Raw genomic sequence first — 22122 nt, forward strand, 5'->3', positions numbered from 1 at the left:
GTTATGAGAAGCGAGGAACTTTTACACATATAAGATAGGCAATTACGATGAGTAGGGCCCAATGACGTCACGTGGCTATTTTACATTTCTTAATATCTCTTAAAGTAATAATTTTTTTACATTGGATTTTCACCAAATCATTTCATATAGCCATAGTTATAATAATTTAACATTTAAAAATAATTTAAATAATTTTTTTTTGTGTTGTGTGCTCCTTTAATTGTGAACATTTCAATATTATGTACACATAAGTTCATTAGTAGAATTAGTGGAGAGGTTTGATGTATCCATCAGGTACGATGGATTTAGGCGTTCATTAAAAAAATTATTTACGACTAAATCAACGATAACACTCGTATTATTGTAGATGCTATACCTTATATACGAGGTCCATATCGACGAAACGGAATTAATATTTTATTTCCTCACCGAAACAATACAGTCAATAATAATAACTGCGCGTATATATTAACTGTTGATTAGTTGATTAGTTTATTATAATAATATCGTCGCCAATCGATCGAGTTCTCTACGCGATTGTTCGTACCTGTTCGTTGACGGCGTGCATCAAACCTTCGTATGACTTAAACTCGTACTTGTTGGGGTTCATCTCCTTGAGGGCTTCGGACAAAATCAATCCCCATTTGTAGAAAATGACCGGATCTTCGGTCCCGTGGCACTGCAACATCGGTGTGTTGGTGTTGTTGATGGCCGCCTGATACGAAAACAGAAGGTAAATATTGTCAAAATATGACCGCAGTGGCAGCTGATGCTATTGTAGTTTCGGGAGGAAGCCGATGGACTTGGGTGGTTACATCACACGCCATCGAGTTTCGTGATTTTTCAATCTTTATATCGGACACAAACGGAAACGAAGGATTCGTGTGAACGATGTGGCGAGTGCAAAATAATACCAATTTTATCTCATCTTTATTAAATGGCTCAGTCAGTGCCCCTGGTTTTCTGTCTTCTATCTCTTTTCGAGTGTCTGTCAATGGAACAAGATAAACTATCATTGTTTTAAACCCATTCTCATTGTATGAACTACAACCACCCTATACGCAGAATGGCATAACGCGTTTCCATAACTCGCTTTAACTTTGTTATTTCATTTGATAAGTAAATACCATTAACATCTATCCTCTACCTCAGTATTATTTGTTACATTCACATAGTGACTTGTAATTTATATGTAAAATACCGTTTTGATTTGTTTTGTTTCGTTATTCTTTTTAATGTTTTTTGTTCTCAATTTTACTGTTATTATTATTAACCTGTGTCATTCTACTACTGCTCGCCCACACGGTAGATCTATTCACATCATAATTATGTAACTTGTAACTTTTTATCAAACTTTGTTATTTCTGGATTGGTGTTAATTAATAAATTAAATACAAAAATACGAAAACTGTGATAAAGATAAAAATACATTGGATGACGACTGACGAATAGTTTAGGTTAGGACCTCGATCTGATACTGAACAAAATATAGACGTTGGATTAATCTATACTCTTACCAGCGAGAGAATACCCTGATTCTGCGCATCCCCTCGCGTCACCCTGCCCACGAAACAGGTTCTCCTATGATAGAGTGTTGCGTGGAGATGCGCAGAAGAACCGATTTTTGTCAGTCTCGATGGAAAGTGTATATATATATACATAGGGAAGATTGATTTATTTTTAAATTTTGATCATTTTGAATAGACCGTTGACGCGTTTTATTTTTAACTTACAATTATTTAAGTCATCACCCAGTTTACAGAGCCCAAATCTTATAAGTACTCACATCAGGCATGGTATGCCGGAGCACCGGCCAGCTGGACATGACCATCACGGCGGCTAGCCGTTTGTGGTAGGTGAGTGCGGCATACATTGCCAGGGCACCACCTTGAGAGAAACCTGCCAACATGGTCTTGGTGGACGACACTTTGGATGAAGCGATCTCCTCGTCTATGATGTCGTGCAGCTTGTCCACGGCCCGCATGATGGTCGACTCGTCTTCCAACTTGTTCTCGTCCAGCGACGCCAGGTCAAACCACGCAGCCGTCGGGAAACCCTTATTCAGCGTGAGTGGAATTTTCTTCCTGTGGGTCAGAGAGAGTTATAAACACATATTTTAGTGGCGTGTGTGAGCTTTCCCTCGTTAGTCCAGGAAAACGGTGAAAATGACTTCGCAACGACCAGTGGACGTTAGAACTAACGTTAAGAGGACGCTACCCATGCATTTGTTGTCTCCGTCTTACACACTTACGACATAGCAAATTTTCATTCACTAGTTTCAATAGTATGCTGTTATTTTTGAAATTAGAGTGAATTGACCTGTCATATACATTTTTTAGATAATAACACTATCTGTGTTTAAGCGTTGGCTTTTATTCGATATTTTAATTTTCAAACGAGATATGAGCATTTTTAATTTTTGATATTTCACATACACATATCTTACTTGAAAATAAAAATATTGAAAAATTCCCAACGCTTAAGCACAGATAATATTCTTACCTAAAATTATGATAATATGTCAATTCACTCTAATATTAAAAATACGCACTATTAAACTAGTGAACGGAAATCTGCTATGTCGTGCTTGTGTAAAACGGAGACAACAAATGTATCTATGGGTAGCGTCCTCTTAACGCATCTTCAAAATAAGAGGGTCGAAAATAATATAAAATTGTTGACTTTTAAATTTAAGTTTGTTATGATATTCGTTACGCGTGCGTATCGGAAATAAAGAAAAATATATTTTTAAAAAAGGTAGGGTGATTCGAGACGGTGTCGCGACCGCCGGTAACGAGTGAATAAACTACGGTATCAACATATTATGTTTGATCGCTCGTCTTAAACACCGATTGACTATATTTTATGCGCATGTGAACTTGCACTTGCATATTATCATTATGTTTAGTTCTATGGTATGTACTCATAAATTTGTGTTAATAAAGTCAAACAAATTACACGAGTATAACTCGACAAAACATATTAATGAAAAATGTATCTTGCGTTCCGCTTTAAATTTAAATTTCTTTAAGTTTCTTGGAATAAAATATGCACGTTAAGCTAAATTTTGCAATACCAACGATTATTTAAAAGTTATTTCGGTTATGATTTTTTCCAATTATTATTTTACTTTAATTATTCAATTTACTAATGAGTGTTGTAATGACGATATGTAAAGTTTGGCAATTTTATCCGAGTGATTTGTGCTTTGACACTGAATAAGAGCATATTTTTATCATAAGTTTGTTCTAACAGTTTTCTACAGAAACTTTGTACTCACGCGTTAAGGCAGACCACTTTGATGTTGGGCTTGACCATTTTGGAAAGCAAGTGCTTCCAGTTTTCTCTGTAAATAAAACATAGTTATGGCACAGAATAAAATAATATACCAATACGCTATTGCTATTCATAGGTATCAATAAACTATTTCAAATTATAAATCGTCTTTTATTATTATTATTATTATTATTATTATAACGTCACAATAATATAGGATCCTACATAAATTCAGCCCGATGTCTCATGGAGAGTAACAATAATAATAATATTATAATCAATATATTATTATCATAATAGTTATAGTTGATATATAATATTACTACATTTAATAATAAAATAATAATGATAAAATATTATACATATCATAATATTATTATGATATGTATAATATTTTTTTTATACAGAAACGCGACTCAAAGTGTAACGACTAGTAAGTTAACCCCTAGAGTTCTCAAAGTCGTGCGATTAATATTATTACCTACATATTATTATTATCATCACGTTAGTGATAATTATGTGATATTGTAATAGAAAAAACGTTATGCAATAATCGGGCACGGAATGGTTGTGTTTGTATCCGATCACTGTCACACACTCGAAAACTGTGAAACAATCTTCCATCTCCATCTATCGTACTTCCGCGCGGTAGGGAACAACAACATTATAAAACAATATAATGGTAAAAAAGCTGGTGCAGTGTGTTGCTCATATGTTAGAATCGGAGATCATATTTTTAAAACGCGAGTTATTAATAAATAATAATATTCGATAACGCGTGGACATGCACACAATGTGCCGAATGTGCCGACAGTTTTCAATTGAATTCTCATTGTTATAAAATGATAGATAAAAACTTATAATCAGTTGTACTTGAGTGAATTATTATAATATTATATTGCGCTGTGTAATTTTTTAGTGTTATAAACAGGAGCGGATTTTTCGGTATTTTTTTCCGTTTGGCGTCCATCAGTATTTTTTTCATTTTTTAAATTTCGTTTTGAGTATTTTCCGAGCGACGTGCTCTGCCATCTTGAAACCAAAAAAAAAAAAAAAATTCTATAACCAATACACGGCTTTTATAGACATTTTAAGAAACTATAAAGAAACTATATATTTTAAGAACTATAGCATAATATGCCTAAGTACCTTAAAAATTTATAGAAAATAGGAAATAATAATAATAAAATAGTGATAAATTTTTTTTTACTTTTAATACAATGTACAATAGGCACATTTTAGATTTGAATTGTTGCCAAGAACGATCATTATGTGATTAATTATTTTGAGTCAAATATTATAAATAACAATACAAATAAAAATATATTATGTTGATCCTCAAAGCAATCAAACTACGACCTCAATATGCTATTCGACGTTTTCTGAAAAACAAATATACGTGTAAAATTAAATAAACACGATTTTATTTACAAATAAAAAATAAAAATAGCACCATAAACTGCGGAAATATCACCGAAAATCTAAAATAGTTTATATTGCAATATGCGAAGTTATGAAGAGCACAATTTATTATATTATCCTGTAGTTGGAATCCTTGTTGCATTTAAGACTAATGTGTAGTTTACTCTGCTATTTTTATCTGCATTCTTACAGCTAATTATATTATAGCTATAGAATCCGATCAGTGATAAAGGCGTTCCCTATATATTATGTCTTTTACACGGTGAACACGCAATAGATCGAGAAGGAAACAAACAATGAGCTTTTGAACCAGGTGAACTTTTAAACCTATAGCCGACTTTATCCAACTACCGTGTGGGAAAACTTTGTACGTATACACAATATGCGTTTCTACTTTTTAATAATTTAATTATTTTTAAACGGACTGATCAACCGTTTTCCGTACACGCATTCACGACTTTTAACCGGGGATTATCCTAATATCCACTAATGTCCCATAGACAAGACTTTGAGATGACTTTTTCTGTAAGTATATAGGTAGGTACCTAATTGTATTTATTTATTGCACATAATTTATAAAATCTAAATTATTCATATACACAGTGTGTTTTATGAGTTATGAGTTATGACACTAACAATATTGTCGTATACACTATCTGCAGTTGTCGTACGATCTATTGTCCACCATATTATTATGTCTATTTACATGGATCCCACCTACATACATTATTATATTGTAATATCGTTACCTATATGCATGGGAGTTTTTTCTTAGGAATTTAAAACGTGGTTTCAACCGCACAACCTCGGGCTCTATCGCGCGGGTATATAGCTGGTATATATGCGTAACACACGCTTTAAGGTTACAAACAATTAAATCCATCGTCCCATCTCATTCGAGTCAGAATAGTATATCGACAAATAAGTGGTCGTATTATACCTGCGCGTATATTTTTCGCTATTTTTCAACACGGTCTAACGCGTTTACAGTGTATAATGTTTTAAATATATTTTGTTCGTGTTGATAACCGCACCATATACCACACTTACACCGTGATAAAGCACCAAAGTTCAGACTGATTATTGTTACATAATCGGGAGATAACTTTTAGCACGCTTAGAAAAATGTGTAGGTAACTAAAGGTGATAAACTAAACGAGAACCACTATAAGAGCAGTAGGCTGCTGTGCTGTAAAATAAAACCGATAATTCGACGCAATTGTGGACGTCCTCTGATGGAACGCAGTGCGTGGAAATTTACGCGAAGAGTTCACCGGGTGACGGAAACAATCAACACAGTATTCGGGAAATGATAATAATTTTAAGTGCAATATTTGACTAATAATATTGTATAAATATTTTCTTAATATAATGACAAAATATTGTACTATATGATTGCATAAAAAATTTGACTTTATATTTTTAGTTTCCATAATAATATTTCTTGATAATATATGATTAAAATGTTTTGTAAATGGTTTTTATAAAATATTTTCTATTTATTTATAAAACTTTTTCTTAAAAATATTTTCACAGTTAAATTATTTTTCTGAAAATATTTTTACCATAGTTAAGAAATGTTTTTATGCCGTGTAGGGAGGTGTGAAACTGTTTACAACCAGCCGTGAAAAATAATAATAATTCGTCGTCCACGAAAATAATATAATACGATGAGAGGGCAATAAATACCTATCATTCTTGCAGCTAAAAACGAGACGCGGTTTATTTTTAAACTGTAAATTGCAGTATATGTAATATCAGACTTTCGGGTGCAGAGTTCGAAAAAAAAGGTACCAGACTTAATAATTGATTACCAATTTTCGACTCAGTAGCGATTTATCGATTACTACACATTCCACGTCCTTCCATGTTATATAAATATATAATTATGTTATTAACGTAATATTATTTTATAGGTACAGCGAAACTTCCATATTAATATATAACAAAATGTTCTGTTTAACAAAACATTTTTGAGAATAAAACCCAAATTAGAACGAATTAATTTAATTTGAAATCTAATTAATATTGAGAACAACGAAATTCTCTATAATACCAATTTTTTTCTCGTCCATGGAAGTTTCACAGTAAGATCACAGAATATAATATTATTATTTTTCGATTTATTTGAATAAAATATATGTAGGTAGGTACCTACTATAAGACGTGCACGTATATTATATACTGTTATAAGTACGTGTACATAACGCATATTATTGTTTTGTGCCATTTTATAATTAGTTAATTTAATATAAACGAAATCACGATTGTCAGGTTAAGGTAAATAAGTCACAAATGTATGATAACTTAGCGAATAGTTGTACAGAGATTAACAGAGGTTAGTCAATTATTGTTTTTAAATAGCTCGAGTATGTAAAAAAATTGTTCTAAAAATGTTACTGAACATGAGCACTATAAGAGTCTTAATTATGGAAGTTTAACCTCTGAACACTTTTTTTTGAAGTGACTTGAAGTACATTTGTAAAACTAAATGAAAGTACATAGGTACCTATCTTTTTGTATGCAGCGTTCAATTATTATATTATTATAACAATAGAGAACAGTACAAGTATTTGTTATACGAACAGAAGGTTAGCCTATACCTATATATTGTGTTTATTATCATCGTCGGTTAATTAGTTGGTCCGATCGTGATAATATTATGTGAACATTGCGAAAAAGAAATAATACATCATATCGTGTAATAATAATATTGTCATAACTTGTTCTAGAATTTCATTAAATTAATAATGCGCACATTTTGCGAAATTAAATTCAAAAATCATGATAATAATATGTACCTAAGCTATACGACCCTAACAATTTTTCAAATTCAGGATTGGATTTAACAATAATATTGTTCAAAAAAAATAAATAAATTAACATTTTTTTTTAAAAACAAAAAAACATTAATTTCTGAATTTTTCTCCCCAGGATTTGAATAAATCATTATTGTATAAACGCATCAAAAATGCAACAGGAGTAAAAGAACTCTTGGACCCAATTAAAATAAATAAAAAATGAAGTGTATATTTTTTAAAAATAATTTACACACGAGGATTAATCTTCTCTCTTGCAATCACAATATATAAATATGTATAGAGTTGGGGTGTATGTGTGTGAGTATAATACATGTATATAATACATATTATTATAATTACTGCGATTTATTTAACCACAAACGAACTCCGGTGAACGTTTTATAAGCACATTTACCGGTTTGTAACATATTAATAGAATGTGTAAACCTCTTTAGACAATATTAATGAAAATTTTACGGTAACAAAACAAACAAGTTTAAAAACTTAAAAAAAATATAATAAATAGGTGTACCTATATTATAATATTGCATATTATTATAGAAATGTAGAGAAAAATAATTGTTCGAATGCGTTACCAACGAGTTTCGACGGACGAAAACTCGTCGCGCACATCAATAATAATAATTATAGGCAAGTGCATAGGACAGGGTTACGCGTGTGGGCTGCGGCTCTTTAAGACAGCCTTAAAGCCAGTCTTTAAGCCAAGCAGTGGCTTTGAAGGGGTGGGGGCAAGGTGGGCATTTGCCTCCGTCTGAATTTAAGAACGGCCAAATTGTTGGTGAAAAAACATAACAATAATTTTTTTTTAACACTGAGGAAACATAATAATACTGTGTGGATACTATAGCAAATTATTGTCAAGACAGTAATCAATTATAGATATTAGTTCGAAATATATACTCATTGGTCTTCTGATTCAATATAAATTCTAAAAATAAAACAATCGCTATTAAAATATGTATACACGATCTCTAAGAAGTCTCTACAATAGAATGTACCTATTTAAAAATGTCTGATTTGTCAATCAATTTTTATGGTAATTGAATGTTTTGTTCGACCCTTCTAGAAAAATTTAAAATGATGCCACCGAGGCAATGGACTGAGGCAGCTGGTTTAATTTGGCTCCTCCGAGTCTTTTTTGCTATATAAATGAGGCTATTTTTTCCTCAGACATAAAATAAAGTTACCTAAGATGGGGGTTGTTTCGAGATAAAATTATGAGTGGAAAATAGTTAGTGAGCTGTTTAGACCATATGGGCTGGTCAATACTTTTGCCCCTACCTAATAAAACCCGAAATTACGCAACTAAGTGCCTTTGAAAGTGGTTAAATTGTTTGTAATTGTGTTTTTAAATTATATTATATAAATGGTGTTTTAACGTACCCATTTTCGCCGAGTCCATGCAAGAATATGATCTGAAATCATAAAATCGAATCGATAACTATAGGTATATAATATAAGTAAGTGTTAATAATTGCTTTCGTCGAATGTGGCGGTATAGTATGTAATATTGTCGAGTCGAAATACATCATGTCATAATAGTTATTGTTGTTGTTATTATATTGTATCTTATATTACTCACGGTGCCCGTGTGTTTTCTGGTGGGCGATACGATGAATGCGTCTTCCGACATTTTCTTGTATGGGTATTCAGTCCTTTAAAAATATAATACTATGATATCGACGACGAACGTGGCCGAAAACGGATTGTTGTCGAGAGATCGCTTACCACGGGGGGGGTGCGGGTGAAAACCACGACAATGTATGTCCAGCTGTTGCAGAATAATGGACGTTGGATGCTGTGGACCGCGTGTTTCGTGCCCGCAAGATGACTGGTCGTCTCGATCCGATGTTCCTCGGCTATTATATTTATCCCCGGTCCCTCTAATCTCGGTTCGGACGAGCTGCGGTCACACACACACACACACACACACACACACACACACACACACACACACAGAAGGTAATAATAATAATTGTTACCGCTACCACTTTCCTTATCTCTGTGTGTAGTATAGTACACCCGCGTTCATAATTAATAGGTTACGGTTCAACAAAAAATAAAAAATTATGAAAAAAAGAATAATAATAAATAAATCACGCGCACAGGGAAACTGTGATCGGGCGGCGCGCGCACACACGCACACCCAAAGTCAAGTATACGTCACGTATACGCGGTGATTCTCTTAAAGACAAACATTCAATTTACCAAAATGGTATAAGTAAACGTTTTTTTGAAAAATATTATTAGGCACAACGATGGTTAAAATATAATATGATTTTTTTTCCAAAAAATTTTTTTTTTAAATTGTCCAAAAAAAATATTCCCCAATAATATCTACGCCTTATCGAAGTTTACCTTTGATATTAAGTGAATCACTCTGTATACCTATAATAATAATAATAATATGTACTCAAACGCGTGCTCGCGCGTTTGTGTGTTGTCCACAGTCCACCGCCTATGATATTGTATACCGTCTAAACACATATTATTATTGTAGTGGAACGCATTCGAACCGACGGTGCGAGATTGTAAAATAATTATAATATTATATTATAAACATATATTTTATCGGTTATCGATATATCACTGTAATTCGTAATCGCAATCTCATACCTATACTTGTATAATGTTTTAACATTTTTATGTGCGTGCGTGTCGCTGACGGTATAAGCGTATTAATTTTTCACGTCTGTGCTTCGTGAATTCCAATTTAGACGGAAAAGTTTAATCTTTTTATGTGTAAACTAAAAAGTGAAAATATATGTGATCTCGTATACGGTACCTGTATTACTGGGTACAGTAATATTTATAATTAGTACACAATATAGACAAACGATTGTTAAATGATTTTATGTACATATTTATATGTACATGATATAATAGGGCTGCAGGCGGTATTTCAAATTTTGATACCGGTATCCGGTATTTGTCTATTACCAGTATCTACGGTATTACCAGTTATACGGTATTTTCGGTGATTATCGAAAATACCATACTTTGGAAAATTTGTCAGTGTTTCTAAGTTTTAAGCCTAGGGTACGGCCCACACAGCATTTTAATATTTCCCAACTATGGTATAAATATTTTCAGGAAAACAATATAGTTGTCAAAATATTTGAAAAAGTTGCGTAAATAATAAGGAAATATTTTATTTATATTTTTTGGCCAAGAAGTTCACTTTTGAAAAATATTTTGTAAAAAACATTTACAAAACATTATAAACATATTTTTTTAAAAATCATTTTCATGGAAGCATTATAAAAATATTGAGTCAACATTTTTGTGCAATAATTTATTATTAGTCAAATATTCATTATTCAAGCACTCCAAAATATTCACAAAATATTATCATTTCCCAAATGCTGTGTGAGGGCTATTATATTATGTCATTACGATTATATAAAAATAATAAAAGTAGATATACGGTATTTACGGTAACAACGGTAATTACTGTTTCACGGTAAGCATACCGGTATTCTAGAATACCGAAAATACCGGATATCGGCATTTTTTAAATACCGCGGCGGTATACCGAAAATACCACCAGCGCTATGATATAACCGTGTGCACGGGCCACGGGGTGGTTCGGTTAGACAGTTTAACAGTTTAAATAATTATTAAAGTTTTCTAGTTAGTTTAAAAATATTACGCCGTCGTTGTAACAGATCTCAAGTATACATTTGAATACTATTGTATATTATTGTTTATTTATGATTACTCTTCCGATATTGTGTGCGAACCCGTTAATTATCTATAGGAATATTATATTTAAAAATAACTAAAAATAAAATTAAGGAAATATATAAATATTATTAGGCACTCTATCGAACACATGATATTTTTTACTAAACTTTTTGCGTTCGTTTAAGTTTTTTTTATATTCAGAAATGGATTAAAAAATCTAGCGAGTATTTCAATTTTTATTGACAAATATTAACAGAAATTAGGAAATCTAAGCCAGAGTATTTATTTAAATACTTGCTACCAGACCCATAAAAATCGGTACTTCTACGTACCCCCCCCCCCCCTCCTTCTTCTAACTCTACCTGAACAGAGTATATAGTATGGTGTATACGAAATTTAATATTGTAAGTATAATTACATATTAATCTAAATACTATAATATGACGTGTTATGAAAGCAAATAAAAAACGACCAGAAACAATAATATAAAACATCTAAATTTAATGAAGTTCAATATATGTTCTACTGTACCTATAGGTATGATTCCACAATTTATTTTGCGTTTGTTCTTTTAAAAATTATTTTGCGTGTAGTCAGCTCCAGAGACCAGAGGTAACGTAAAAAAAAATCCATCAATCGAAAATTGATGATAATTATTCGAATACTTAGTTTAATGTTAGATAACGATGTAATAAATTATTAATAATAACTTTGAAAATGAAAGTGAAACGCGATATTAATATGAATAAAACGAATATCAAAATTATATATTATTATCATACACTTAAGATAATTTTTATTCATATAATATGCTAATTAATAAAAAAGTAAATATCTATAACTCAATAGATTTTACAAGTAAAATATAAAATTTAGCATTACCTATTATAGTTTAAGTTAAAACGAATTTTTGTGTTGAAAATATCTTGTCATTGAATTTCACTAAAGTCACACCGCGTACGTATGTCGTGCTTATAATATTGACGATTGAGACGGAACAATACGCACGCTTCTTTCATACAGATTCAGAAACGTATTTATTTAACAGGACGACGATACATTACGATAAGACGGACAATGGAATTCGTCGTTGTGTACACCAAAATGGAAGAACAAATATTTATTCGTCTACATCTGGAATACCATACTATAATAATGATTTTATAAGTAGCGGTCGTTGTTTTATATCATTGTGTGATATCATGTCTGATGTTCATACATCGTCAGACATTGTGAGTTGGAATAAGCGTTTTTGTAAAACAAAAAAAAAATTCTATTTGAGTTCCGCGTGTTATGGATAGGTACTTATACAATGAATAGGAAATTATAGGTATATAATAATATAGGCAAGTACTTGCAATAAATAGTAAGTACTCGCAATCAATGGTAATAATTACTCGCAATCAACGGTACCCATAAGTATTTGCAATTAATGGCAAGTACTTTCTACCAATGAGAAGTTCTAGTAATTATTGCAAACGATTTTTTATTTTACATTATATTATTATAATAAAGGATAATGATCCCATTTCCATTAATTGAAATGACAATGACATGCACGGGTAAAAAATAACAATTTATTTTAAAATAAAAAATGATCGACTTATTGATAAAATAATAAAAATAATAAAATTGTACAGGATGGGCTATATTTGTGTTATATTTTTCTCAATGAAAAAAATAATTAAAATGTTTAATAAGACATTACAATAGGTTTTTTTATATTATACCTCAAAGGGTGGAATTTACATTGGGACATGTAAATTCCGCCCGAAAATGGTAAATTCCGTCCCGTAAAGAAATTATAATTATAATTATAATTTTGTGTAATAAACACATCCTGCCTATGAGTAAAAAGTTCTTATTAGTAATAATAATATGATAAATAACATAGACTAGGTAATCATTATAAGTGTTTAAATATATATTTAACATATTAAGTCAATAATATTACTACATAATTCTGAATTCATATAAAATGAATAAAAATCGTAAAAATAGTACCTAATTTTTATAATAAAGACAAGTAACAATGTAATCGTTATTAATAATATTACCACATAATATAAGTTATTTATAATTAAAACAAATCGTAAAATATTATTGATTGACGAGTGTCGTTTGATACGATTGTTCGAATATTTTGAATTTCCAACAACACTATAACACGCCGCGTCGCGAACAGTATGGTCGAAACGTTTAATATTTAATATTTATTTTTTCCGGGCGGAATTTACAAATCCATTTTTATACCTGTAAATTTTTTCGGGCGGGATTTACCATAGAACCTTCTCTTTATCTGTTCATCGGGCGGAATTTACAATTCCCCGTCCAAATGGTGGAGGGAGCCGGAGAGTAATATTTAAGTAAAACACCTGCACAATCGTATTTGAACGTACTTAAGAAGACGTTACCCATATGCACTTGTCTCCGTATTACACACCTGTGACATGGACAATTTTCATACACTAGTTTCAATAGTGTGCTGGAAGTTATGATGTTATACCTAGTGAATTGACGTATCATCAAACTTTTAGGAAAAAACATTGTCCGTGCTTCAACGTCAACTTTTATTCGATATTTTGATTTTTTAAGCGAGATACGAGCATTTCTAATTCGTGATATTTCCCATACACTTATCTTGCTTGAAAACGAAAATATTAAAAAATCGATGACGTTCATGCATTTATTATAATGTTCCTATCTAAAAGTTTGATTGTAGGTCGACTCACTCTAATATCCAAACTAACAGTACACTATTGAAACTTGTAAACGAATATTTGGTATTTCGTGGGTTTTCATCCCATCAACGTTTATTCTATACCTTTTTCTCTCTATATTATAATATTTGGATTGGATTTACAGTGAAAATGATTAGGTAGTTCGGTTATATGAAAATTCTTAGACATTTCCTAAACTATACTATATTTTAAGCGTGTGCAATTGAGTAGAAATGCGATATTTTGGAATCAGACCTTTATTTGGCTTACCACAGTAGTGCAGTCGTGGTAAACTAGTACTCACTTACAGTTGTAGTAAACCAGCTTATTGTGTGGATACGGTAATAATTACCTGTAATAATAGTACCTGCACAAATATTCGTCCTAAACGATGAGGTCATCTATGGTAATATGTAATGTTTCGTTATAATGAATGTTATAAAATATTCAGTTTCAAAGTTATGGTGATAACGAATTTTAGAAACAACAACAACAACAGCAATTAATTATAATATCATCCGCGGAGCGGAGGAGCTGCACTCGTAGTTTAGTCTAATTATGATTATTATAATAATATTAATATATTAATATCACCGCCGCCATCATATTATTATTAATATATTACGCTAATTTGATTAATATATATTTTTATATATTATTGATTTGATCACGAGATAGTTTTCTAAAGTCCAGCTGTACATCACGTGGCGCTTTTGGACTTTACGTGATCGCACAATCTCTATCGGGACTATTATAATGTCTGGTTTTTTTCACAAAATAAAGTATACCTATATTTTTTAATGAGGCATTTGTACAGCGAATGACTCGTATCGATTACAGGTGAACAACCGTGGATAGGTTATTCGTGTCACCCGGTCGGTTAAAACAAAATATTTTATATGAGATTAAAAAAAGTGAGCCGTCGTGGGGCGCCTGGCAGACGTGACACATCGAAATTATTTTGATTAGAGAATATGCACAACATTGAAAAGATGGTTTATTAAAGGTTTTCCTTTAAACATAATATGTAATAATCAAAAACAAAATATTCAGACTTTTTTAAGAAGATATTATTATTATTTTCTATTTTAAAAGTGCATTAGACGCAAGGCTTGAAACAGACAATATTTTTTCCTATATCGATTTCGTTTTCGGTTTTCGGTTTTTTTCCGATTCCGTTTTTGGTTTTGAATATTTGTTTTTCTTTTTTCCGATTTCAATTTCAGTTTCGATATCGATTTCGGTTTTTAACGGTTTTAACCAGGGCTTAAATAAAAATAAAAAAAAGCTACTGCTGTACAGTAGGTTACAAGTGGGTCATTTTATAATGGGTTTTATTAGACTTGAATTCAATGATAAAATATCATTGTACAAGAAAAACGATTCTGAGCGGAGACGGTTTGTCAGCCTGGATATTTTATATTGTTATTATTTATTTAATCATTGTAAGTTGAATTAATATTATAATATTTTTTATTCGTTTCTATGGTGATAAACAAAGCGTTAGAAATTAAAATCCCATTTTCAGCGTTTTTTCGTAATTTTCGGTGGTTTTTCCCGTTCCATTAAATAACTATTAAGAAAATCGAAAAATGACGTCTTTAAAGTACCATCTTGATCCAATTTGCTAAAATATAAGGTATTATATGTTGAAATCGAACCACTCCTTCTGGTAGAAATTTTGTATACAGGATATAAAAAAAAAAAAAAACACCATTATAAAACCAAAAGCTTCCTCGCTTCGCTCAGAATCTAAAATAATACTGTTTACCATAATTTTATGGATATTAAACGTTATGATCGAATGATTGTTTAACGTTATAAAGAATTTAAACTTTATTCAACTTATGCGTTTAAACGTTTTATAAATTTAAACGTTAAGAAGCGTTTAGCGTTATTTGATGGATACAGAGTGATTGAAAAATATAACATTACAAAAATACCCATAATATATATTTTACTGATGTTTATAATTTTATAAATATTTTTTTTTCTGGTAATGTTTTGTTTAATTCGTTAATCGTTATTACAATATCGATATATTGATATAATCGTTTATCGTTTACCGGTATGTGATCCGTTAACCTTTTCAATCATTTATCGTTTACCAATATGTTATCCGTTATCGATTTCAATCGTTTTTTTAAATTGTTTAACGTTATACTCAAAACTTTATAAAAACGTTTTGGAGTCCTGGTTTTAACCGGTATTCCAAAACGGTAACCGATATCGGTTTCAAGCCCTAATTAGATTTTTCACCATTTGTCCGTAAATAGTTGATATTTTTACAAAATGTTTATTTTAACATTATCTAGACATTATACAATTTTCAAAATATTTTAACTCTTTTTGAAATTATTGAAACTTGAAACATTCCATTACTTAAGTTATATTTTTCCATACATTATGACATTTTAAAAACATTTTGTCTAATTTAAAGCTATTTATTATAATATTATAATTTATAATTTGCTCTATACATGTTTAGTAAAAATTAGTTCCTACGGTAGGTATAGGACATTATAATTTATAAGTATTACTATAATAGAAAAGAAATATTGTATAATATCCCTGCAAAAAGGACGGTACTCCGTCTCAGCTCAGAGTCGTTTTTCGTTTGCAATGATTTATAATTGTTGATGTTAAGTGCTACACATCCATTACGGTGACATACTCAAATTACGACGAGGCTCACTCGAATCAATCTTCTATACAACAGTCGCAGAGTGACTTTTCCAGATTTTAATTTTTGTTTTTAATTGTATGATGCAGTAATTAATAATTATTATGCAATGAGTATAATGCGAGCTACAATAATGAGCATTATGTAATATTTTATGTACATATTATTGTTTATTTTATAATTTAAAGATTTTTTTCAATAAAATCATACTAAAAAAAAAGGCAATGGGGTAAGAGATTTGGTCTTTCTAGTATATTATACTCCCCTTAATCCATGAATGCACTTCGACTATTGTACATAATGCATATATTATTATCACAAAACGTTCAAAAATATATTAATGAACAATTAAATGCATTTTTTTAAAACATGGCGTTCTTGCAGTAAATTATATTTGATATTATTAAATAAACAATATTTCAGTGGTATCATCCATCATAGAATATATATGACAATGACTAATGAATTAAGAACTAGGCATTTTAAAGTTTAATAACACACATGATATGAGTCATGACAAACTAAAGGCATTCATTACCTGATCAACCACGCGTGATTAATTAAATAATGCAAAATGTTAATTTTATCGCTTTTATTATAATTTTTTTTATAATAATCAAATCTCGTATATTTTAATCTCTCGTTGAATTTTATAGATTGTACTCATAGTATAATATACAAAATAACCTAGGACTATGATATTTAAGTATTAACTATTAATTAAGAATACTATATTACTATATTACGCATATTGTTTAATAATAATGACTTTCATGTTACAAATACAATTAATTTAGATTATATAATTATATAAATTTAAGCAATAAGAGTATTATTACATAATCCACCAAATTAATATGCATTTGTCCAATTATGTAATGAAGAAAAAATACTTAGTAAAGCCGCCAAGGTCAAATTGACTGAAGCACGTAGTCAGTAGCGTGCTCATCTTTTTTGAAAGGGGAGGGGGGGGGGCTATGCATTTTAGAAGTGAAAACTCCTATTGGTAGGCCCGGCTCTCCGCTTGAATCATGGGAGTAAAAGCTTGAAAATATCATTGACACTGAAAAATGTGACGCTTTTAATCTAATATGCATCTATAGTACGTACATTATATATATATATGTTTGTGCGAGTGTTCGTCAGCCAATAGTGGCTATTAAGGGGGGTTCAAAACTGTCCATGTCGTGTCATGTAAAATACTTTTTTCTGATTTGTTTATACTTTATTGAAATGTGATTGTAAAAATATGATGGTGTAGACCAACACGATACCGTGAATACCGTGAAATTGAATATTATATTCAATTCGTATACTGCAAAACGTTTTCCGCTATAGAATTTTCCCCCATTTAAGTCAAATGTTTACAATTATTATGTGGTTACTGATTACGAAAATAATTATCAAATAAAAATTTGAATTGTGATTGTTAGATTGTGATAACAATAGAAACCAGTTACTATTTACTATTATATTCATAATTTCACCACAAAAATGAAAAAATATCTAATTTTGAGAAATCACGGATCATGTTTTTTTTTCCAGAAATCAGTTACAATCGTGGTTCAAGGATCACGGAGCAGTGTGAAGTCGCCATAACGACACTATGTTTCTCACAAGGTAGCTGCTATACTAAAAAAAGTGTGAATCACTTTACCGGTTTTCTTATCACAAGTCGATTGGCCACCATACTGGACGAGATCATTTTCGACCTAAAACGTACACTTCCCTTTTTTGGCCGATTCACTTTTCGACCAAAATCCTACCCTTTCCATTTTGGCCGATTCACTTTTCGGCCAAAACAAATTTTATGCAACTTATACTTTTCATAATCTTCTAATTATCATATATTTACATTGAATATCTTAATAATTTATTAATGAAAGTATTTATTTTTATAATAAAATAGAGTTTTACTTTTACTTTGAGTTTTACCCTACTTAATAATTATTTAGGTACATATTTAAAAGAAAAATATTTTAATCGTAAAAAATTAAATAAACTAAAATACAAAAATAAGGAGTCAATACGCGTTAATAATGGTTTGTTTTTAATTATTACTTCAACAAAATAAAATAAAATACTTATAACACGAGAAACGTGAATAAAGAAACTACCAGCAGTAGTACTTTTGGGCCTAATAATATAAAAAATAAAAACGAAATAATATTTATTTTTATTTATATTGTATTTATTAATTAATTATTTAAAACTTGGATTTTAATAAAAGCAACTAGTAACGGCTTGTGAGTAAATATGTGAAACTATAATTAGTGTCTACAATATTATTGAATTTAATAAATTATGACGGCGTACAGTAACTAACGAGGGCACGGAATATTATATATTGTCGTAAGCCCAGTTTCAATTGCTCCTATTTTAATATCAATACGGCAATACGCGACTTATTCTCCCTGCCCCCCTCTCGTCCACCCAGCGATAACATTACATGTTATGATTGAAACTGTCGTATGGCAGTTTCACTGGATCATCGTCCGAATTACTAAAATAATATGTCCATCACTCCATCGTAGTAACTATTTAAAGGTTTTAGACTTTGCGGCGTTCAATAATAATAAATAAATGCATCCGAGTAAAACAATACTAACAAGCCTAACACGGGTACATAATTTAAAAAAAGCAACTTATCTGTAAGATAATAAAAAAAAAAAATTGTATATTATTACTTAAATTTATTTTTCTTAATCGACAACCATTCACCAGTAGTGTAGATAAAAAAATTATGATGAAAAATGAAAATCAAGTGCATGATCAAAATCATGGTCAAATAAAATTAATTTTGTCAATCTTTAAATAAGTTATAATTAATAATGACTGAATGCATTATACTGTTGCTCGCCTAGTCGACTTTCTTCGAACAGTATTAATTTATAGTTGTAAAATATTTGTAATTAAATATTCATATTTATATTTAACTACCTATTCCATCATAATAGTTAACGGCGTGGAATCGGTTGCCATATTTTTGTACAGCAGTGAATATCTCGAGGGTCTAGTATTAAAGAAACGTAACAAACAAAAATACGATATTTTGATTATTAGCATAAAATATTCAGTTTTCAAAGTATTTATTAGTAGTAGAACGACGTATCTCCAATGATACCGGATGACTTTTTTTTCATTAAAAATTAAAATTTTTTTTTACAGATTCTGTGTATTACAAATTCAATAACGCAGCATAAAATACGAATACCCAAACATTATCATTCATATAAACATTTAAGGCACTAGGCCCTAGGCGTGGGCCCTACTCGCCCGGCTCTAAACCCGGCCCCGACTAGAGGATTATTACCCATACATTTTATCCTTAGAATCACATTGTTTGATTATAACTCTGAATTCTAAATTCGTTTTCGTGAGTGACACGGAGCGCATAAGTGACGCGTATTGACGGATTGGCTATGCAAATTATCATAGGACGAATAGTATAATATTGTGTCTCGGCTATTTTGAGTCTGTATAGAAATTTGTACTTCCACAGTTCCACTGTAGTTGTAGTGATATACCATGCAGTAATGAATTAATTTATGCAGACGGACAGGCTAAAGCGCATCGAGAGCTTATACAGACTTTATAAAATGTTAGGTACCTATATGCAAGGCTGGGCAAGTTAATGATTTTTTTTTTTTTAACTCAGTTAACTTAAGTTAATATGTGTCAATAAGAAAAAGCTAAAAGTTAATACACAATTTTTGTTAACTTTTTATTATGTTAAAAAAAAGTTAATTTGTGTATACAACGCTAGCGTACTTAATTTTTTTCTAAACTTAAACTAAATTATAGACTATAGTGTTTGTACTTTATACAGTACCTATTTCCGTATAAGTTAGATTCGAATGATATACATTTTTAACTTAAAACAATTCACATATTTTTGACATGAAAACGAAATATACTGAAATAGTGAAATATAATAATTTAATTAAAAACAAAATAAATTAACTTTACTTCTTAAAATGAAAAATTAATTCGTTTATTTCACGTTAATTAAAAAAAGAAATTTAGTTAGTTAACAGTTAAGTAAAAAAGTTAAAATTAAATTAACTTTTTAGCTTAACTTTAATTATTTAACTCGTTAATGCCCAGCCTTGCCTGTATGTAATTAGTACAAAATTGAAAATACTACCTCTTACAATAATATTATAATAATGATAATAACATTGCAATAATGTTTTTGTATTTGGAGTACCTATTTATGTATGTAAGGATTTTCTGTATTTTACTTGTCCGTGTAGTAATTACTATTTACTATAAATAATAATGTTTCTAAAATACTATATAAATCTGAATGTAAATCGAAACAACAGGTAAGCATTTCGAATTCATGTCAAACGTTACGTTGAATGGCGTCCGAATTTTATAACAAATGAGTAGTAGTGTAGTACAATAATTGAATAATATAGTGCACTTATAGTTACTTTCTAGTTATTCTTTCAGCGTGAAAAAAATAATATAACAAAATCAATCAATATTATAGAACTTTCAAGACTAATATTAATAATTTATCATTTAACATGAAATGTATAAAAATGTAGCCATTAAAATATAATAAAAATATTCATCTCACTATATGAGATCTCAGCAAATACTGACTTTTATATTTTACTATCCATCAACAATAATCTACTTATTTACAAATTTATTGTATTTATGATTTACTATATTTCTAGATATTTGGCTAACTAGGCTTTACTAAATTAAACATATTACTTATTAACATTCGAACTTAAAACAAAAATAAGTGTTTTATATATTATATTTTATTACTTTAATAATGATGATAGTAAAAAAAAAAATTATATGTTCACAAATATCGAAATAAAAAAAATGTGTAATTATACAGTTTTAATGATATATTTGTAGTTAATTTATCGATATTAATATAAATGACTAAGAATGTTATAGAAACTACTCTGGTTTATTATCTGAACGGAGTAGTTTTTTCTTATTTTTTATAAAAATAAAAGAAAAAAGTGGTCCATTATAATTAATCTTTGAAATAAAAACCCGATAAAAATAATGAATCATATTTCAATATTGCCTAATTAATTTAAAAATTAAAATAGCAACACAATGATGATATATTGTGATACTAAATTTAGGACTATAACTTTGGATTTTGAAAACAAGGGCACAAAGTAAATATTACATTATATTTTTATTTTGTTACATAATATTTTAATCAACCATACGTGTTTTTTATCCTAACAATCTATTAATTTAATATTCTGCGTGGAGCTAAGTACCTACGAAAATTTATAGAAGTGTAGAACCCATATGACTTGTAGATTATAGAGATTTAAGCTTTATTAGCTAACAACTGGTTGTGTTACGACCTAAATAATCATCTAGAAACAATAAAAATGTTAACGAACATCGTGCGTGTGTTTTTTTTTTATTATTTATATAAGCAGATATAACAGCAAGGCAGCATTTCTCATATTATATTATTATTATAACATTGATTATAAAATCTACTGGTATATACTAG

General features: G+C 30.0%; 1 protein-coding gene across 2 annotated transcripts in view; it reads right to left on the reverse strand.

Annotated features, from left to right (window-relative positions):
• LOC100161504 (acyl-protein thioesterase 1,2-like) overlaps nucleotides 1-9410 on the reverse strand; it is a 10570-nt gene extending 1160 nt beyond the window's left edge. The window contains exons 1-6 of one of the 2 annotated variants that reach the window (XM_008182888.3): nucleotides 9249-9410; nucleotides 9103-9175; nucleotides 8904-8935; nucleotides 3281-3346; nucleotides 1787-2084; nucleotides 548-715 (exon numbers count right to left, since the gene is read on the reverse strand). In XM_008182888.3, the coding sequence (XP_008181110.1) occupies nucleotides 548-715; nucleotides 1787-2084; nucleotides 3281-3346; nucleotides 8904-8935; nucleotides 9103-9153 (615 nt within the window). In that variant the 5' untranslated portion in view covers nucleotides 9154-9175; nucleotides 9249-9410. Of the gene's footprint in view, nucleotides 1-547; nucleotides 716-1786; nucleotides 2085-3280; nucleotides 3347-8903; nucleotides 8936-9102 lie in introns of both variants that reach the window. The other variant, NM_001162647.2, reaches the window with a different exon arrangement.
• Nucleotides 9411-22122: the final 12712 nt, after the last annotated feature.

The sequence above is a fragment of the Acyrthosiphon pisum genome, chromosome A1 (assembly GCF_005508785.2).
Source record: "Acyrthosiphon pisum isolate AL4f chromosome A1, pea_aphid_22Mar2018_4r6ur, whole genome shotgun sequence".
NCBI classification, from domain to species: Eukaryota; Metazoa; Arthropoda; class Insecta; order Hemiptera; family Aphididae; genus Acyrthosiphon; species Acyrthosiphon pisum.